The 18,201-nt window shown below is 31.7% G+C and overlaps 3 protein-coding genes and 1 long non-coding RNA gene across 9 annotated transcripts; 3 read left to right on the top strand and 1 right to left on the bottom strand.

Moving 5' to 3' along the window:
* Positions 1 to 367: 367 nt before the first annotated feature.
* On the top strand, positions 368 to 2,538 carry LOC100648167 (E3 ubiquitin-protein transferase MAEA). The gene is made up of 5 exons (XM_003397115.4): positions 368 to 691; positions 899 to 1,301; positions 1,376 to 1,688; positions 1,773 to 2,082; positions 2,153 to 2,538. The coding sequence occupies exons 1-5, from the start codon at positions 653 to 655 to the stop codon at positions 2,252 to 2,254; spliced, it is 1,167 nt and encodes a 388-aa protein (XP_003397163.1). The 5' UTR covers positions 368 to 652; the 3' UTR covers positions 2,255 to 2,538.
* Positions 2,539 to 12,566, bottom strand: LOC100646661 (NADPH-dependent diflavin oxidoreductase 1). Of its 5 annotated transcripts, XM_020864137.2 has the most exons (12): positions 12,430 to 12,566; positions 10,782 to 12,245; positions 10,615 to 10,694; positions 7,829 to 7,949; positions 7,655 to 7,736; positions 7,426 to 7,565; positions 7,094 to 7,239; positions 6,811 to 6,896; positions 6,578 to 6,724; positions 6,193 to 6,501; positions 5,909 to 6,111; positions 2,539 to 5,804 (listed from the first exon to the last, which is right to left on the bottom strand). In XM_020864137.2, the coding sequence occupies exons 1-12, from the start codon at positions 12,507 to 12,509 to the stop codon at positions 5,669 to 5,671; spliced, it is 2,994 nt and encodes a 997-aa protein (XP_020719796.2). In that variant the 5' UTR covers positions 12,510 to 12,566; the 3' UTR covers positions 2,539 to 5,668. The 5 variants fall into 5 exon arrangements, with proteins under 5 accessions (XP_020719796.2, XP_020719792.1, XP_020719794.1 ...); XM_020864133.2 differs by lacking the exons at positions 10,615 to 10,694; positions 10,782 to 12,245; positions 12,430 to 12,566 and adding exons at positions 8,247 to 8,294; positions 9,509 to 9,641; XM_020864135.2 differs by lacking the exons at positions 10,615 to 10,694; positions 10,782 to 12,245; positions 12,430 to 12,566 and adding exons at positions 8,247 to 8,354; positions 9,509 to 9,620.
* Positions 9,609 to 10,328, top strand: LOC125385536. Its single transcript, XR_007224928.1, has 2 exons — positions 9,609 to 9,749; positions 9,825 to 10,328. It is a non-coding gene; the product is annotated as an uncharacterized LOC125385536 (long non-coding RNA).
* Positions 12,567 to 13,637: 1,071 nt separating the features above from the next.
* On the top strand, positions 13,638 to 17,523 carry LOC100644296 (ubiquitin thioesterase trabid). Of its 2 annotated transcripts, none has more exons than XM_012310829.3 (8): positions 13,638 to 13,778; positions 14,247 to 15,279; positions 15,402 to 15,683; positions 15,884 to 16,085; positions 16,217 to 16,494; positions 16,563 to 16,792; positions 16,867 to 17,302; positions 17,393 to 17,523. In XM_012310829.3, the coding sequence occupies exons 2-8, from the start codon at positions 14,570 to 14,572 to the stop codon at positions 17,469 to 17,471; spliced, it is 2,217 nt and encodes a 738-aa protein (XP_012166219.1). In that variant the 5' UTR covers positions 13,638 to 13,778; positions 14,247 to 14,569; the 3' UTR covers positions 17,472 to 17,523. The 2 variants fall into 2 exon arrangements, with proteins under 2 accessions (XP_012166219.1, XP_012166220.1); XM_012310830.3 differs by having other exon boundaries at positions 13,750 to 13,886.
* The last annotated feature ends 678 nt before the right edge of the window (positions 17,524 to 18,201 follow it).

The raw sequence follows: 18,201 nt of genomic DNA, 5'->3' as shown, positions 1-18,201 counted from the left end.
CTGCACATCACATTTCCAAAACATTCAATCACGCGTACGTTATTAGCATTTTCTATTCAGTTACGTTGCACTCGGGTTACACGTTCAAATTTCGCGATTGGTCAAAGCCAAAAATTAATCCGCTCCAGTGACCAATCAAAAACGCCAAGAATCATTGGCAAGAATAAGATTATTAACGTAAAGATAAATGGCAAGATCTTTTGCGCTGGTATTACGGGCGCCGTAATTTCTTTCGTCGCTATCAAAAATCGCAAAATAAATTCTACTTTGATAGAAACAACAATAAATTCTTTAATTGGTAACAAATAGTTGAGTCAGATTCAGTCACATGATTTAGTCTGAGGATCATCCCTTATTTCTATCGTTAATAGAGCCATCTATTGTAACGTTATAATACTAACGTTTTTATCATGCGTAAACAAAATGATAATTATCTCTATTAAAATAGAGCAAGAGCTTTCACCATTCTTGAAAATAGTAGAGTGTCAAATTAGTTGTATTCATCATTCTGTGCTTTTATATCCGCAATTTGTATAAAAAGAGATGAATAACTATGATACATAATAATAAAGTGTATTAGCTCTGACATAATAAATATAATTTTCTTCCAATTTTTAAGTATAACATTTCGCGTTGTTTGAGCATAACCAATATGTCAGACGTTAAAAGCCTCGAATACCCAACGTTAAAGGTACTTAATACTTTTGTAATTGTGTTATGATCTTTTTCTTCATCTATATAAATTCCTTAGAAACGTTCGAGATCTTTGACAATACTTTATCATTTACCAGACTTGCGCTATTTTTTACTAACTTCATGAGCTTTATTATATTTAAATTTACGGAGATCCTGTTACCATTTAAATTAATTAATTCAATGCACAATATTGTGTTCTTAGGTTCCTTATGAACTCCTCAACAAAAAATTTCGGTTAGCACAAAAGGTCATAGATAGGGAAGCTTCATACGTACAAACAGCAGCTAATGAATTAATAAAGGATAATAAAACCTCTGTTCCTGCTGGGGAGATGAGCCTATTATTAGGTGGAGTTGTGGAGAAACTTCAAACCTTAAAGAGAAAGGCGCACGAATCTATTACAGAAGAGTTGCAAGCAAGCATGGTTTGCAAAAGACGTCTAGAACATTTAAAAGAACACGCTAATACCGCACCGAGCGTTGTGAATCAGTGGCGGAGACAAAGGCTTGATAGAATGCTGATAGAATATTTTCTTCGGAAAGGCTATTATACAACTGCAACTAAATTAGCAGATAGTAGCGAGCTTAGAGATTTAACAAACATAGGTATGTTCAATATTAATGTTACTCAGTATTTTATGAATATAAATAATATTGTTCGTTTTGTTTCATATGTTTAGATGTTTTTATGGTATCAAGGGAAGTAGAAACGTCTTTAGCAAATCATGAAACTGCAAGGTGTGTTGGATGGTGCTATGACAATCGATCTAAGTTAAGGAAATTAGGAAGTACTATGGAATTTAATTTACGCGTGCAAGAGTTTATAGAGTTAGTAAGGCAGGATAGGAGGCTTGATGCTGTCAAGCATGCTAGAAAATGTTTTACCAATTATGATGATTACCAATTGCAAGAAATTCAATGCTGTATGGGACAATTAGCATTTCCAGCAAATACATCTCTTAGTCCATATAAAGATTTGTTAGATGAGAAGAGGTAAGTATATTTATTAAGTTAAGTTATATGTTATTAATTCTTGTAATATATGGCATGTATATTTATAAAATATAATATTTACAGATGGGATAGATTAATTGAGCAATTCAGGCATGAAAATTATAGACTTTTCCAATTAGCAACTCAAAGTGTTTTTACAGTAGCATTACAGGCAGGTTTATCGGCATTAAAAACACCTCAATGTTATAGCGCAAACAAAGAAGGGAGAAATCCAAATTGTCCAGTATGCAATGAAGCTCTTAACGAATTAGCTGTTCCATTGCCTTTTGCTCATTGTTCACAGTCTAGACTTGTCTGCAGTATTAGTGGAAAACCATTAAATGAATATAATCAACCAATGATGATGCCAAATGGATATGTATATGGAGAACAAGTAAATAAACTTGTTTCTTATAAAATATAATTATTAATTTACTAAATTAACTTGTTATATTTTATTTTAGGCATTGGAAAAGATGGCTCAAGAAAACAATGGTACTGTAATTTGCCCAAAAACCAAAGAAGTGTTTCCGTATAAAAAGATAGAAAAAGTGTATGTTATGTAAAAATTACTGACTCAAACACACAATTTGTATTATATACAATGCATCTTTCATATTCTAACTTGGAATATTTACTGTTTAATACTGTATACCGATATTAACAAAGGGAATAACTTCTATTTTTAAGGAAATATTTTTTTGCAAATTAATTAATTTGTGATCATTTACTAGAATAAAATGTGATACATATGAATAATGTGTGTTATGGAAAACGTTCTAATTTTTCGATATAAAAAGATATAAAAATTACTATGATAATGTAAGTGGTTATTAAACATGAAATCAGATTTTTGTCCTTACTCATTTATTTAACATCATTTCTACAATAAATTGAACAATTAAAACAATTCCATAAATCTACGTTTCAAGACGCATTTTTTGTAATGTTTGAACTTTGTAAGTATATTACAGTGATTCGTATTTATATTTATACTTTGCATGCCCAAAAATTTTACCATAATAATGGTAGGATTTATTGTAACAATGTTGTAACATTGATGTATTCTGGCTCCTACTTTGCTATACAATTTTTTGTTGTTTCTTTTTCATGTAAAAAACAGATGTACCACCATTCAAATACTTTTTAAAGTGAATAATCGTATTGTATATGTCAACGAAGAAAGTCTAATCTACCTAATGATATGCATTAAGCAATTTTAGATGAAATATGTCCACAAGTTAATTGATATAAAAATATCCTTTCTACGCTCTACCAGCTTTAACTTCAATGATTTTCCAATCATTGGTTTTATTGAATTTTATTTATAACTTATTGTCTGAATTGCTTTATGCAGAGGATTGTCCTTCTAGGAATTCGGATTCTATATTTTAGAATAAAATTTGTGGTCAACCTGGGGTACAATATTTGAGGTAATTTAAGGTTTACCATTAGCAAGATTTGTTTATATATATATATGGTTCTGATAATTTAGCTGAGCATAATTTGAAAGTGTATAGGAATATTAGTTATAATTGTATGTGTGTCAATTGATAGAAATAGAGAAACAGTATTATAAACAGTAAAACAGTATAGCTTACAAGATGGTGTATACAATAAAAATGCATATTTATAATTGCCACATGTTATTACATGTAGAAGCACTTAGACAATATTTACAGATCTTACTAACTGTACCAAAACAGAAGTTCATACTTAATGATGTATACTTTTTCTTTTTTTTTTGTTATAATGAAAATAACATGTGTACACATATGTACATATGAGTTAATACATGTAATAAAAATCCATTAAAAGTAACTATATTTTTAATTTTGTCAAATAATAACTTCACATTTATTATAAATAAGGATAAACAATAAATAATAAAATAGTATACATTATAAAGTAATAATAAGAGAACGCGTCTTTCCACTCAATGTAAAATATGCGGCACTTCGTTTAGATGTAAACAAATAGTAGGTCATGTCATAAGTAATATCGTTTCTTATCTTACTTTGGATAAACATACGTATCATATTTCGCTGAGATGTTTTTACAGGAACTTCTCCCTTTGTTTTTCTCTAATTATTGAAACAATTAGATCGGTATTTTTCACATTAAAGGAAGTTATAAGATTAGTGTCAGCGAAAACCATTTGTAGCATTGCATGCTATACAAACTTAAAAAAGACAGTGCAACTAAGGATACTGTTAAAAATGTTTGTAAAGTATACGGTGAACACGTTTTAAATGTGAGAAAATGTCAAAAATGGTTTCCGAAATTTCTGTATGGCGTTTTTGAATTTTCTAATGAGCACAGGTCTGGCCAAAGAGTAACATTCGATGTCGAAGCATTAAAGGCTGTGATTTCTACTTCAGTAGAACTTCCTTAGGCTGTTAAGGAAATAGTAGGTAAATGCATACATCGATGATTAAAAGTAAACGAAAGTATTAATTTTACTCATTGAAAATTAGAGTCAAAACGCGGCGTTACTTATGGTATGACCTATTTTCTTTTCTTTTTTTTTTTTTTTTTTTCGTAAGTATACGAAATAAATATTATATTAGAGTCGTAGTAAACTTGTTAGACATTATGGTATTTGAATTTTACACATTACCTTAGCCTTCTTTTTAATAATATACAGTATGTTGATCGAACAAAAAGCATAGCAAACACATGATATTACATATAACATGGTAAACATATAGAATATGTCTAAATGAAAAAAAAAGAGTAATAATTAGAAATGCAAAACAAAGTAAATGAAACAAACGCATATTATTGTCTTGAATTTTATCGAGACTAACATTAATCATATCATTTCCAAATTCCGTTTTGTAGAACATTTTGAGCTATTTGAAAAGACAAACACTAATTATCTAATATTTTAATAAAAAAGGGTTGATATATAAAACTAATACTAAAATCATATAAAACACAAAATGTGTTTGTAATACAAATATACTTACAAATGTACCTTGTAATAACGTTTGTAAAGATATATATAAAACAACCTATTACTGAAAATCAGAATATAAACATACAAAATATAATAAAACAATTGAAAATGGATGATCAAAAATTATGAAAAGCTACCCTGTGCAAAATATTTATGTACCATGGAAAAAATATTTGAATATGCTCTTTAAATGCACATGTGTGTGTTTCAACATGGTAAATATTTTTAATTATTCGCTATAATCAGCACATTACTAAACATTTAACAAAGAAGAAAATCATTTTCCATTTTAACATCTTTGTTTTCTAAATAGGATACAGTTCAGTCCTAAATTTTGTTAAATTGTTAGTATGAAAAGTTTACAAACCACAGTCTTATTATAAATTTGGTCTATGTAAATAACAATTATTAATTGTACAGATCTTTTATGTGCTTATTTTAGCGGCTTCGAGTAAACTGATGCATGTGAAAAACTTAATAATATATGGATATTAAGGCTTATTGGTCCAATTTAGTATTAATAGTTGCATTAGGGCAGTGATTAAATATTAATCTCACAACTATGAACTTGATGTAATAACAGAGATCTCTATCATTTTCTTTTTTTTTTTTTCAGATTTTAAATATTCCATTATGAAATATTTGTTTTCAACAATACAAATTCGATTCTTTGAGGTATTGTTTAATGTTTGTATTTCTTTTTCTTTTTCTTTTTTATATTGTAACAGAAAGATTCATAACATTTTAAAGAAGTATGAAACAAACAAATAAAAGTTATTAACATCTTACTTTGTCAGATCATCTTATAACATCAAAATTTTCAGCTTCATCAGTAAGTGCAGAGAAATCTATTAAATTCATTTAATATCATAAATAGAGTAATGTCAAAATTAAATTGAACTTTATATTGATGAACTTTCATCTTATTCTTTTCCTTGCGCTCATCTTCTTTTGATTTTCCTATCAAGTGAATGTCTTTAAACATGGATTAATATTTTATTATTGAATGTTGTATGTATTAAGATAATTCAAATGATATATTTGCTACCAAGATGGGCATAACCATAGAAAATAATATTCCAGTAAAGAGCCCTGTGATTAATGATGCTGCCCCAAACATACCAGCTGTTGCCATATATTCAGAATCTACCATTCTAAAATAAAAATTCGCTCTCTAATATGTTTTAATATTAAAAATAAGAAAAAAAAAAAAAAAAAGGAAGAAAGGTTTTATTCTTTCTTATCTTATAAATCTCACCTCGGACAATACATCATGGATAAAGAGGAAAAATAGCCACTACTTATTCCCATTGTAACAGCAATTAGAAAATAAATCCAGTCATTACTAATGTACACTGGTAATATTCTTGAAACACCACTTGGTTTGTAATTACAGAATAAAAACAATGGTATATACAAAACACGTAAAAGAACTGGTATTATTAAGTACTTTTTACTAGGCTGCAAAGAAAAGAAATAATGATTTAAAAATTAGTTTCTGCATTTATTACTTAACGAATTTCGATTAAAAAATTTACTCACCCACTGAACCAACGATGCGATTGAACTACCAATGAGAGCAGTGACGTTGAACGTGAGAAAACACATAACAGTACTGTAATAATTTGATGAAACTATAAAATTGGGATCCGAACGGACTATGTCAGATTGAACAGATGGAAATAGAGAAAGAGTTACGAAAAATATGAAAAATGTGTTGAAGCACTGAGGAAAACATTGTTTAAATATTTTCCAGTATGGCGGTGTATTATGTTTGTCTCTTGCATTATTTTCTAATTGCCTTTTATTTATTCCTTTCTGATGTAATAATTCACGATATCGGTAAAATCTCTACAATCAATAACAATTCATGTAAAACGTTATACCTAATCTATAATAAAATTGATAAGAAAATTGTAAATCTTACATTTATGGGAAGTGCAAAATAAGTATCAAAGCATGCAAGAAGAATGAACAGAGCAGTTATAAAGTAATATATTGCCGCAGTCCGAGGATTTGGTGCCATATACTGAGCAAGAAAGTTAATCAACGCTGTAAATGTTCCACTTATATTCTGAAAGTAACATAAGAATAATATAGTTGAATATGTACATATTACATGAAGTTTTATATCACAAAACTGTACAAGTCGGTGTTTACCGAGCCTAAGATAACAGCTCCTGTGTACTTTGTGGGTAACTTTGCCACCATACCAAACACAGAGTTTTGGTAAATTCCATTAGCAGCTGAAAGGTGTTCCATAAATGAAAATTAGTACTATGTGGATGTGAATGTTCTTAGAAAGTACATTTGACACTAAGTAAAAAAGTGGATTATAATTTAAGACCAATGTACTCTCTAATTGCAAAATATACATATAATTTATTTAAAACACATAAATGACTGTTATTTTGGAATTTCTGCAAAAATAATTTTATCTTACTGTTTAATATAATAACAGAAATCATGGTAATCCAGAAAAAGACACCTGGCCAACCAGAGCTATCAGTCATTGCCAAAATAACGGTACATACAAATATTAAAACTTGTATGAAGATGCCCCATACTATACGTGTTGTCAAATTGCCACTAAAAGAATTAAAAAATTGTCTTTAAATACAGATACTTGATTCTTATTAAGTATCTGTAGATTATCACATGATGATAAAGACTATCATATACAATGAAAATGCTCTAGAGAATATGTTTTTCAGAAATATTAAAAGATAACACGTATATAAGACATTAATTTGAAATTATACAGAATATACACACCCAAATTGCATAAATACATTTAACCAATTAAACAGTAGATTTGGTATTTGTGCTGCAAATCCTAAGTATGCAAGAAAATTTGTGGCATAGTTTGATTGAATTCCTGTATACTCTTCAGATAATTTGTAATTAACAAAATACTAAAAGAATAATGAATTTCATTAAAAATTTATAACCTATGTAAAATTAGTGATAAAAAAGTGAAAAAATATGCTTTGAAGAGTCATACATTTTTTGCTGTTATGAACATATTCCATGGCATTAAGATACCAATTCCATGTAGTACCATTATGCAGAATACTATGTTTAATCTAAAATTATATAAATAAGCTATTAGAATTAAAACTTTTAGTAAATTATAATAAATAACATTGAAAGTATGACATTTTATTTATATACATACCTATCTTTAGGAGGATTTAATTCAAGGTCTGCTTGATCCATTGTAACTCCTCTAAAATTTAATTCATCATCAGGTCTGCCTGTGCCTTCCCAACCAGGAGAAAGACGAACAGGCTCAGTGCCTACAATAAAAGATCTAGTTTCACAATATGATTTGGGCAATACATATACATACAAATTTAATGATACTGCAGTTAGAGCTATCTTTAGAACACTTTACTAATGCTCCAATTTAAAGCAATTTATTAATTTAGCGATCATGATACAAACACTTGATATGTACATTACGCACTCATATGATTTTATATTTGTATCTTATCTTGTATATAGCACAGAAGATAAAAAGAATATATAACAACGCTAATCTTAATCGTATAAATATTATGTTTATATTTTGCAAAAAATAAAACATTAATTACCAGCTGATACACGATCTTTAAAAGTGTTATAAGAAGATTTAATGTAACCTGGGAACATTGATATAAAGTTTATTTTACTTGTATTCCACATCTGCTTAAATTATACCCCTGTATAACATACATAAGATCATGCTATAAGCACACTATAGGATAGTAAAAAATGCCATAAAATTATGGAATTGAATAGCTAATTTAAACATAACAGGCACATGGTGTCGATTATTAAAATATAATTATAATATTAATTGATTAACTGATGATAATTATGATAATAACACAAAATATATGTGTGTGTGTGTGTGTGTGTGTGTGTGTGTGTACACACATATACACATATATACATGTTATTTTATATTATGTCATTCATAACATATTCATTTCTGTTTCTTGGATCTAAGACATGTTCATATTTAGTTCACATCAACTCTATGTCAGCAAAAAAATAATGTTCTACATAAAACATGACACATTTGTACATATAATTTGCATACAATATACTTCTTCCATAATGAAATTTAATAATATGCATTTTAAAGCATCGTAAAATTTATTGTAAAGAATTATTTAGAACATAGGAATTTGTATTATTTCATTTCACTTATCTCAATATGCATGTACAAAGTTTTGCTTACGATAGAAAGTTAATTAGGAAGAAACACGCCTGTATGTTTATTTTCAGTCATTTTTTCCTACATTTTTTTTTTTTTTTTTTCAAAATTAGTTATCTATGCAAAGCACAATAGTAAAAAAATTCAAAAGCTAAAGATAACTAGATAATATTTTAAGATGAAATTTTAACAGAAAATCACGTATAAACTTCAGATGCTGTATATATTTAGAAAAATGAACATTTTTATCTTACTCTCTTAATGAAATTGATAAATTAAATTAGGCATATCAGTTAAATATGTAAAAAAATAAAAAAGATACAGTATCAAATGATTCTAATGTAATCATCATATAACAATATTCGATAATAATTAATATTTAAACATATATAACATGTAAAAATAATACTTAACATTTCATAATATACTGCTCTTTTTAAGAATGAATCTAAAATCACAGTGAATTTTATGAATCTTCACCGCCGAGAGACCGGTTTGGTGGAATATTTGCGATAAAAATAAAAAGAAAGGAAGGTGCACGTTTGTAGGAAGGGTAAAGCTGTAAGTATTCAAAATATAGTAGTAAGGCTGAGACGATTAACGTTCGAAAGTGTGAAGAAAAATGATGCGATAAAGAAGGGCATTAGTATATACCTTTCGCGGGCATAATGCGTGTCCCATTCGAATCTTTTAACAAAGTTTGTTCCTCGGGGCCCACACCAAATTCCTTCTTCGTGTAACTACCCGCCATTTTTTCACAGTTTGTAAGATTAAATCAAATTATGAGCTGTTGCAATATTGAGGGTTAATATACTTCACGTGTTAATGAAGGGTGTTAGGGTGGAGATGAATCTGCGATAGTTGTTTCGTCTGAATACGGTTTCGTTTTTGCCAGGTAGACGGATATTCAGAATTCAAATAATCATTAGAAAACTTGAATTGCGAGAAAGTATTTAATTGACATTTGCAGAGTTCTGTCCAATTTCTGTGGAATTCCGTGTCTGGCGAAAATACTATACAAGTTTAGTGTCGGGATCACTGCATATTCGATAGTTAAGACTTCAAAGTTATGAATAGAACTGCTCCCCAATGTGCAAGACACACCATCTTTCTGCTTTATTTTTTATAGGTTAAGATAAGATAGGGGTTAGAGTTCGTCAAGCGAGCTCCACGCTGCGCGGAGATTCAGGAATAACCACGAACTAGTTCAAGATATTGTGATACGCGCGCACATCTATAATATTCAAATCAACAAACAGAAAAAATCTAACATGATGGACGCAATTGGCAAGACTAATGTAAGACAATTAGTTCTCCTTGACTGATACATGTACATTATTGTACATATTTATATCGGTATTTCATTGGATAATTTTGCATGTGAGATACCTCTTTTTTTTAAATATTGCTAATCTATTTTATATCTAAAATTAAAAAGTTTTTATATTTACATGAATAAAAAGGAACAAAATGATACCATAGTTCCCATTTTATACATCCAAACATAAAGTTATAAAGTTTTATTTTTAAATGCTTTCGATACATACTATCGCATTTTTTTATGTGTAATTTCTAAAATTGGCAGCCATGATTAATTTTTTTTTAAATCTTTTATTAACCCCAAGTTTCAACTTGATACCGATCTTCATTTTCTAAACGTTTAACAAAATTTTCTGCTTCTTCTTCAGTTGATGTTGTCATTTGTTTGATTAAATCAACAAATTCTTCACGAACACAATTTGGCATATTTTTAGAATTACCTGCTAGGTAAATGTTACCATTTCTGTTAAGAAATTCCCAACAAAGTTGCTTTTGACTATGTATAACATGTTGTACATATCTACAATATTAGCAAAAATTTAGTTACATAAGATGCAAGTGGCACATTTAAGTGAATAATTTACATATTTAAGGAGTATTTACTTACATTTTATGCTCTTGATCTCGGGAAAACGCGCAGAATAAATTCAAACCTTTTTGCAGCGATAAATATTCAAAATCATCTTTACAATGGTAATCTTTTTTCTTATTTCTACAGCCAAAAAAGAGGACACAATCATTTAAGTTATCATCCAATGCACATTTATCTAATATAGCCGAACGAAACGGTGCAATTCCTGTTCCAGGACCGATGAATATCATTGGCTTATTGTACTCAAATTTAAATGTTCCTTTCTGTATCCAAAATATTATCTTGTCTTCCTTTTTCAAACTCGCCAACCAATTAGAACACAATCCATATCTTGGCTCTAGTAGTTTTGTTTTATACTTTACTACTGCTACTAAGAGATGAATTTCATTTTCAGTAATCCTTAAACTTGAAGCTATGCTAAATGCACGAGGCTTTATAGGAGACATAATTTCAAATAATAATTTTACATTTAATTTACTAGTTGTATGTGGAAAGTCTGCTAGTAACTCTAAAATAGTTCTTCTTGGCCTATTGATGTAATTATATAGTTCTTCTTGACCACTTGCTGTTGTAAATTCATCTAACTTGTCCTTCTCTAATTCATTTTCACTGATAAGAGATAACAGTTGCATCGTAGATCTGCGTGGCTTAAAGCTTAAATCCCAATACTGCTCTACAATTTGATATAAAGTTAGAATTTGTTTTAGAACATTAGGTACTTTAATTTCTTTTTCAGTTACTTGAATTAACATATCCGGATTTAATTGCACATTATTGTCATTTAATATATCAAAGAATTTTTCAATTTGTTTTTGAGAATTCTTGGGTCTAACATACACTATGTCTCCCGGTTGGTAATTAATGTTATCTGATCTAAATTTAATTAATCTAACATCCTGAAAATGATCTTGTGCAGTAGTTCTTACATTTTCAATTATTGTACCCACTTTCACTTCATTATTTGTAAATACTTCTTTCATGAAAATATCATGAGCTGAACAATATTCATTATTCATGGAATTTCTGTCTCTCTCTGATATATGAAATCTCTCAATTATGTTATTTTCATTATTAATCAAATCTATTATGGAAATATTAAATGTATTTCCAACTTTCATCCACATTTCTTCTACCCAAGAATCAACAACAGCATCAATTCCTAAATCATGTTGATCATCTGCTAGCCCAATAGGTAACAGTTCCTCTGCACCTAGTTGCATTAATCTTCTGTTTAACTTTTTTGCTGCGAAATTAAATTTTTGATAGGAACTGTCACCTAAGCCTAATATTCCATACTTTACATCAGAAAGCAATGTTGTTGGGAGATTTTTTCGTAATAGAAGTCTCCAGAATTGTCTCATATTATTAGGAGGATCTCCTTGGCCTGTGGTTGCGACCACAAACACTATCATTTTTTCTGTATCAAGATTTTGAACGTTATAATCATTCATTGCAAAGACACTGCTTTCCAGGCCTTTTCTGAAATAAAATCAAAGAGACTTTTGTAAAAGATATTGTATGCTTAATATTAGCATCAGTAATTATATTATAAAATAACATCGATAAAGTTCTTAATGCTAATAAATGATTTCAAACTTTCTAATTGCGAAACAATATACATATATTTCTATCTATACAATAGAGGGAAGGACAATAACAAAACCTTTTGGCAGTTTTCCAAATTTGCTCGGCCACATCTTGTGCAGTACCTGTCTCACTACCGTACAATATCGTGATTCTCATAATGTTCTTTATGTCGTAAAAAAATCTCGAGCGTAAGTCTTCTGATAGAAAAAGAGTTGTATCGTGTCACGAGATACCGCTATGTTACCAATTTTCAGCTGTTACACCGTGACGTCATTGGTCGTTTAGCAGACGATATCTGGAGAAACGTAAGTTTCACGAACGGGGTATGTAAACTGTAAAAAGCAAATATAATTGTTTTTTTTTCGCGTTAAATGTATTTCGCATATGGTAATGGTCTTACTTAATCAAATGTCAAGGATAGGTGTCTAGGCTAAGCCCCATTTGGCGCTTAGCCCAGAATATTTATAAATAAAAAATAGCTTCCCGTGTGCATTGCGTGAACGAATGGTTTATTATGACTATTATATGCCATAATTATGCCACTCGGCGATTGCTTCTACAATATTTATATCTCGGCGAATTTACATATTTTTATAAGTCAGAAAAGTACTAGAACGCTTTGAAATCGGTACAAAATCCAAAAACGAAAGAAAGAAAGAATCGTAGCGCATCTTAAAAACCGGAAGCTGACATGATATTACCAGTATAACCATAATAGAAAATATTCGGAACTATTTGTGATATTTTACGAGGAAATTATTCGCGTACATTTGTTAATCACCTTCGCGAATGGGTTAATTTGAGAGAAATGAGCAGGTTGTGGTTAGGATGCCCGTGAATGTACCGCGTGACGTAACTGCGTGAAATGTCGAGTTTTTGCAGATGAAGTGACGTTGGTAGTACTGACATCTGTTTGCGAATGATTGTCAAAACCTATTTTCTCAACGACGTCCGCAGTTTTGCATGCCAGTATCGTAGGAAAACATCATGACTGCGTTCGATTTGTAAAAAGAAAAGAGGCGCAAAGTGCAGCCGCGAGAAAGATAGCGCATCTGTTTTGGAGGAGTGAGTGAGTGCAGAGAAAGGTTTCTCGTTTCGTTTCACTCGTCGCGTTTCACCCGTTCGACGAGTGACGTGCCTCGGGTCTTCGTCGGTGGGGAAGAGGATTGTACTAAGGATTTTAACGCAAATAGAGAAGACGCGGGCTTTCGTTCTCGCGAAAAATTTATCACGCGACTGTGCGTCTTAACCTTTTCTATTGTTTAAATGCAATTAAAGTGGGCTGTTGGACGCAGTGTGTGATTCCTGCGGATCGACGACTATCCTCACGTCAATTTCGCAGCGATCGACCGACGCATAGTACTTCGATGGAGCTTATTCGCGCGTGACACCAACTTTCGGGACACCAGGCTCGACTTTCGCCAGGTAGCCCCAATTCCGATCTATCACGTGTTATAAGCTTTGCTTTGTTCCGGATATTGTATTCACATTTATCCTTGACGCGACGCTTGCACGACATAAAAGCTTACAGAGGTCAGTCACATTTTAAACCTCGATTACAGTTTACCGCGTTTTGGTTTTGAAACGTTTGGCTTCGCCAACGAATACAATGTCACGCTTCCCTAGAAACATTCGTTCGCACACTGTCATTATTCTCGTCATATATATTATTTGCATGTGATTAATGTCTATCCAATGTAAATAAAGGAGCTCTTAACGAGCTTTTTCTTACCTTATATTATTTTGCGGATGTGTGCCCTTTTGTTAAGGTTACGAAATGAACTTTGTTAATAATGTTGACAATGCTTGCTTTCGTTTAATGTTATATACATTTGTTTATGCACGTCATGTTCTTTTCTTCATTAGTTATACCTTTTCTTTTTTTCTTTGCAGATTTTGGTAGCTGTCTACATTTACATTACTGTGGCAGCTTTTATTTTCCTACATACGATCAACATGTTTACCACATGACATGAACTTCATTTTATGACAAGTACATGATATCACTAATATTTATGGAAATTATCTTTGCGTCACATTTTATGACACAAAATATGAAAAATTTTATTACATGCAATAACAATTTAACAAGTATTTAATGTAACTTTTGACACCACATTTATGCTTTATAAATATTTTTAAGTAGTGTATGAACGTCACATTGTCTATGCATTAAAGACAATAATATTCACACAATAAAGGGCCATATAGAGAAAATGAATAGCAGGCTTGAGGAACAGGAGTCAAAATGGACATGTGAATATTGTACATACGAGAATTGGCCTTCATCATTGAAATGCACAATGTGCAGGGGTGCCAAGCCTTTATTAGGGGAGGATATTTACCGCCTACGAGATCCAAGCCCACAAAGGTCTGGATCAAACGTCGCATCTGGTCCAGTAACTCATTTAAGTCCAACAGATTCTTACAATCTTAGTTGTCAGAATGTACCATTGGGAAAGTGGTCTTGTGCAATGTGTACCTATCTTAATTATCAAAATACCACACGTTGTGTTCAGTGTGGAAATAGGAAACCTACAGGTCTCAATCAGTCAATCCACTCCGTAGCCTCGAATTTGCACGAACAGCTAGCACCTCTTAGGCTAGGAGATCCACCACCAAACTCAGGATCAAATCCTCCTCCAATAAACCTACACCCAGAAAGATATTATAACTTACAAGCAAATTTACATCCCGAGAAGTGGTCTTGTCTTGTGTGTACTTATGAAAATTGGCCAAAAGCCACAAAGTGTGTGATGTGTGGTAATCCTAAAGAAAAAGATAGAAGAGACAGAACAACCAATAACATGGGTGTTATTTTACCAAGCCCAGAAAGAGATCATAGCCAGCGTAACTTACCTTCTCCGCCTCATGCACCTTATATTCATCAAACCCAGAGGGATGAGAATTTGGCTGTGGGACGAAGGTAAATTCATTTTTTACATTTTTTACAGAATGATTGTCTATTAATCTGAATTTGATTGGTAGATATTAGCGAGATAATAGCGACGAATATTCGAGTTTATTATAAGTTTTCTTATATTGTAGGAATTCACATAGATATCCTGATAGCAGAAATGACAATTTGTCAACTCCTCAATCCCCTAATAATTGTGACTATGAGCGTAGACTAAAACAGTTGAGGCGTCATACCGATTGGTGCTGGTTAAATGCGTGTCTTGGCATTGTGGAAGGTGACAATGCTCCTGTTGAAGCTTATTTGGCAAGTGGTGGTGATCCTGCTCGTCAATTGACGCATTCAGAAGTTCTGCTTCTAAATAGAAGTAGTGCTTTTGATGTTGGACATACCTTAGTACATTTAGCTATTAGGTCTGTGGGAAGTAATTTTTGACAAAGGATTTCTTTATGAAGCTATTTTAGCTTATTTTATATAATTACATGAGTGTATATATTCTTTGGCGATGTTTCAACTTGTTCATTACACGTGTAGAAAAGTAAATCAACTATCATTGAGAAAGACACAAAGTTTTCAAATTGTTCTTTACACAATTTTATTATACTTTTGACAGATTTCAAAGGGAGGATATACTAGCGACATTATTATCACAAATCGAGGGTTCTGGATCTGGAGTAAAAAGAGTACCAAGTTATGTCGCACCAGATTTGGCTGCTCAAATTCGCAGACATGTCACTAATAGTATCCGGTTACGCAAGGGTTCTTTCCCATGTTATTTTGTCACTGATATAGCTACATTTGCTTTGCCTGCTGAGGTTACTATAACATTATAATTCTTTCTTTGGGACATTATGGGATATTAGAGATATTATTCTGTTAAAGATATCGATCCCTAGATGTAACATAGGTTATATAAATAATATTTAAGCAGAAAATTACTTATTAGGTTGAAGATTTACCAAGTATAGTGCAAGAACAGATGTTGGAAGAGTTATTAGATAAAGAAGCTCAACAACAATTAGAAGGTGGTGGCGGAGAACCACCAGCGCTGAATTGGTCTTTAGAGATTACCGAACGTTTAGGAAGTCGTTTGCATGCACTTTGGAATAGATCCGCCGGCGATTGTTTATTAGATTCGGCTATGCAAGCTACTTGGGGCGTTTTTGATCGAGATAATGCTTTAAGAAGAGCTCTTGCTGACACCTTACAACAAGCTGGTCAATTGTAAGCGATTCTTACGTCAATTTTTGTTACAATATTGTTTTACAACACATCTATTCTTCTTGATTTAGTTTCTATCCTCGATGGAGAGAATACGAAGCGTCTCAAGCATCTAGAATGTTGGATTTTACATTAGAAGAGACTCAATGGCAAGAAGATTGGGAAAGCTTATTAGCAACAGCTGCTCAACCAGGAAGTGCTCTAGAGCAGTTACACGTATTTGCTCTAGCCCATATTTTAAGGCGACCTATTATTGTTTATGGCGTTAAATACGTTAAAAGTTTTAGAGGGGAAGATATAGGTGAGTATCGATGGCGACAAAAGTAACATTATTCATAAGATTTATACATAATTAAATAAAATATTTTCATACAGGTTATGCAAGATTCGAAGGTGTTTATCTTCCACTTTTATGGGAACCTTCATTTTGTATTCGCTCACCTATTGCTTTGGGTTATACACGTGGTCATTTCACGGCTTTAGTTCCCATCGAGCCATACACATCGTCTAGAATACCACCTCTTTCATCTCACGGTGGTGTAGGCTTGGGTGGTGGTAATGGTCCACTTCAACAGCTACAAATACAGATGCAGACTACATTCATGCCTTTAATGGACCGAGAACATAAACTGTTACCAATACATTTTTTGAGTCTAGAAGAAGTAGGCCGAGAAGAATCTATTTTAAAGGAATGGCTCGATGTATGCAGGACTGAAGGTGGTATCCTTGTTGCGCAACAAAAACTACACAAAAGACCCTTATTAGTAGCACAAATGCTAGAAGAATGGCTAAATCATTATCGGAGACTCGCGTGAGTAATTTTATTCCTTTCCTTAAATTCCGTTCGTTCGATTTAGATTTCGGTCTATATATAGATGTAAATTAATTTTTGTCGTTACAGTCAAACTAACAACGCACCATTTTTGAGACCAGCAGTTTTACAAGATTACAGTAGCGATGGAGACACAGAAGATGAATAACAAGGTGGAATGTTTTAAGTTATCGAAATTCAACCGAGAAGACTTTTTCTATGATTTGTCCAAAACTAATTGTAACGCAAGATCTCAGAGATTCGTAAATTTCTGCTGAATACAGCAGAAAGAAGTGTATGAATGTTATAACACACACACGCACGCACGCGCGCGCGCACACACACACGCGCGCGCGCGCACACACACACACGCACGCACGCACGCGCGCGCGCGCGCGCGCACACACACACACACACACACACACACACATTCATTGGCAATGTATCATTTTTAAATGATCTTTGTACATTAATATCGGTCACTGAACCACTAAACCACTGAACGTCTAAAATTTCGATTCGATTCGTATTACTTAATTATATCGGATGTTTATTCATCTTTACAAATAGTTGCTGTATTATTTTATTGTTATTTAATCAAGAGACTGCGTAATAAGTAGTTTCGTTGCCAAAGTGCGATTCTGGGTATCAAAGTAGTAAGTTAACAAGTGAAATTTTTGTTACAGCTAATATCGTTTCTATTAGAGTTAGTTTTCCCTCTTGATAAGTTGACTATTATTGAAAATATGTAATATTAATCTTCACAATATGTTTATAACTAGAAAGTTATTAAACTGTTGTGCCCCTGACATTAATAAGAGTTCCTTCAACGTGCGGCGACCAAACGAAGGTCATAACTTACCTTCCAAAACATCAATTCTACCTTAATCTCCATTCGA

This window comes from Bombus terrestris, chromosome 8 (genome assembly GCF_910591885.1).
Source record: "Bombus terrestris chromosome 8, iyBomTerr1.2, whole genome shotgun sequence".
Lineage (NCBI taxonomy): Eukaryota > Metazoa > Arthropoda > Insecta > Hymenoptera > Apidae > Bombus > Bombus terrestris.
This window is presented reverse-complemented; position numbering and strand designations above follow the sequence as displayed.